Source organism: Penaeus japonicus, unplaced genomic scaffold, assembly GCF_977035675.1.
Source record: "Penaeus japonicus unplaced genomic scaffold, GWHDUDI00000001_assembly GWHDUDI00000010, whole genome shotgun sequence".
Classification (NCBI taxonomy): Eukaryota; Metazoa; Arthropoda; class Malacostraca; order Decapoda; family Penaeidae; genus Penaeus; species Penaeus japonicus.
In genome coordinates, this window is record NW_028234412.1 from 7,526,644 (window position 1) to 7,529,143 (window position 2,500).

The following is a 2,500-nucleotide window of genomic DNA, read 5'->3' on the forward strand; positions in this document are numbered from 1 at the left end:
GCCAAAGCATGAACCGGTCAGAAGGAAACCTGATAAAGTGCATAATAATTTATGCAAGAGATCTGTTGCTGGCTGTTAATGCTTACTGATGTTCATTGTTTGTTGTTTCGTAAGCAAAGGCAGGAATGATGTACGTTATACTGGCTGTAATTACAAATTCATGGGATTATTACTTTATGATCGCTTTTTTGTTATATACTGGTTATCAGCAATTTTATTTTGTATAATTAAATTCATATGACTTTATTTTTTAATTACATAGAGAAAATGTAGCTTTCGTATTTTGTATTATTAAAAGGTAGTTTACTCCATATTGTGATACATCACTCTATCCGTAAACTGTGCATTTTAAGATTGGGATTTTAGTATTGTATACTTATACTAATGGCATTATATTATTATGTTAAATAACGAGGCTGACTAATATAGTAAATGGAAAAAGCTATAAAGATATCCATAGAACCCATTTGAGGGATGGTAGTAATTTTTGTAATACAAGAGTACAAAACTCATTCTGCATATATAATTTCATCTACTGAAATAATTATTATCTATTGCTTATGAAAAAACACGAACATCAGTAACTTTATACTCTTTCAGTAAAGATCACGGCATGGAACAGAACTGGTATGAACATGTTGTTAAGGAGATTATGTTTATAAACAGACATTTTCTGCTGAAGGCTTTATGATATGTAAGCTTTAGGGCAAACCTAAGAATGTTATGCAGATGCAAAAAGTAGATTTCTGAGGTAAACAAAAGGTAGAAAAGTATAAAAGCTAGTTATGGGTAAAAGAGTAACTAGTTACACATTACTTACTTTTGACATTCTGGTAAAAAGGGCTTTGTTGTTAATCATCCAGATCAGCCATTTAAATACTGATCATTGTTGTATGTAGTAAGATATAGAAATAAGAGTGTGTGAGTATGAGTGAGTGAGTATGAGTATGAGTGAGTATGAGTGAGTGAGTGTGAGTGAGTGAGTGTGAGTGAGTGAGTGAGTGTGAGTGAGTGAGTGTGAGTGAGTGAGTATGAGTGAGTGAGTATGAGTGAGTGTGTGTGTGTGTGTGTGTGTGTGTGTGTGTGTGTGTGTGTGTGTGTGTGTGTGTGTGTGTGTGTGTGTGTGTGTGTGTGTGTGTGTGTGTGTGTGTGTGTGTGTGTGTGTGTGTGTGTGTGTGTGTGTGTGTGTGTGTGTGTGTGTGTGTGTGTGTGTGTGTGTATATAAATTGAGGAAATCAAGCTTTAAGTCAGGCTTAGATTATATCTTCTAAGAATTATCAGTGTATGTAAGAACCTATGTAATTATTAAAAAATAAAGTTTTCTTTAAAAAAGTAAATACTCCCCAAAGAGATAAAAGAGACAAAAACAAAACAAAACACTGTTCTTCTAACTCTATATTTCACCATTGCTGGCTTTCCTTCCGTCATTCATTCATGTTATTAATCTTTTTCTTCTTGCTTTCATTTTTTCTTTAACATTCTTCCTTCCTATTAGCTATAAGGTTTTGATTAAATACTATTTAATGAAAAGACTCCCCATGGCTAACAGTTTCCTATCTCTTGACTTATTGTGTGTTTCTCTTCGCACACAAATGTTTTTCCTTGCAGGTGCTTGGGCCTGGAGGCATTCCAAAGGCATCTGTGAATACCGGCCCAGTCAAAAGGAAATTTACAGAAGATCAGGGTGAGTTGGATTTATCTACAGTAGCTTGATTATGTAATTTATTATGATAAAGATGGCAGTCTTTGGTTTGAAGTGAAACAGTTGAACCTAAGGATAATCCTTGGAATTCTCTTCTCTTCTCTTCTCTTCTCTTCTCTTCTCTTCTCTTTTCTTTTCTTGTCTCTCTTCTCTTTTTCTCTTCTCTTCTCTTCTCTTTTCTCTTCTCTTCTCTTCTCTTTTCTCTCCTCTTTCTTCTCTCCTCTCTTCTCTTCATGAAATCCCCTATTCAAGGAAAGTTTACATTTCCAACACTGTACTTCAAACATTTTCCATTTTCTTCCCACTGTGCTTGTAATGAGAGGCAGTGTGCACAGGGTAATCCATCACTGCTCGCAGATGGAGCAAAACTTCGGTTAAATTTGTTTGGGTTGCATGCATAGTGGCCATTATCCTCTACTTTACGCATTTTATCTTCACTCCACTGTTTTGTCTCTCCACCCATCTCTCCTCTGTCTCTCTCCATCTCTCTCTCTCCATCTCTCTCTCTCTCTCTCTCTCTCTCCATCTCTCTCTCTCTCTCTCTCTCTCTCTCTCTCTCTCTCTCTCTCTCTCTCTCTCTCTCTCTCTCTCTCTCTCTCTCTCTCAATCAGAAATATTGGTTTTCAGGCATTTCATATATTGCTTTTGTAATATCTATTTGCATTAATAATTTATAGTTATGGATGCATTTATTTTTCCCTCTCAAACATTTTCCATTACTGCATTTTAGATAGACTGATATCAGATTATGATGGTTGATAAAAATAATTATCTGTAACATGTATATGAATATTCCCC

General features: G+C 35.3%; 2 protein-coding genes across 13 annotated transcripts in view; one reads left to right on the forward strand and one right to left on the reverse strand.

Annotated features, from left to right (window-relative positions):
• Eip74EF (Ecdysone-induced protein E74) overlaps positions 1 to 2,500 on the reverse strand; it is a 395,461-nt gene that overhangs the window by 184,548 nt on the left and 208,413 nt on the right. The window lies entirely within an intron of this gene.
• The window catches only part of Lsm11 (U6 snRNA-associated Sm-like protein LSm11), a 22,055-nt gene that overhangs the window by 1,169 nt on the left and 18,386 nt on the right, over positions 1 to 2,500 (forward strand). Inside the window, exon 2 of the mRNA XM_043013939.2 lies at positions 1,609 to 1,684. Coding sequence (XP_042869873.2) covers positions 1,609 to 1,684 — 76 coding nt within the window. The remainder of the gene's footprint in view (positions 1 to 1,608; positions 1,685 to 2,500) is intronic.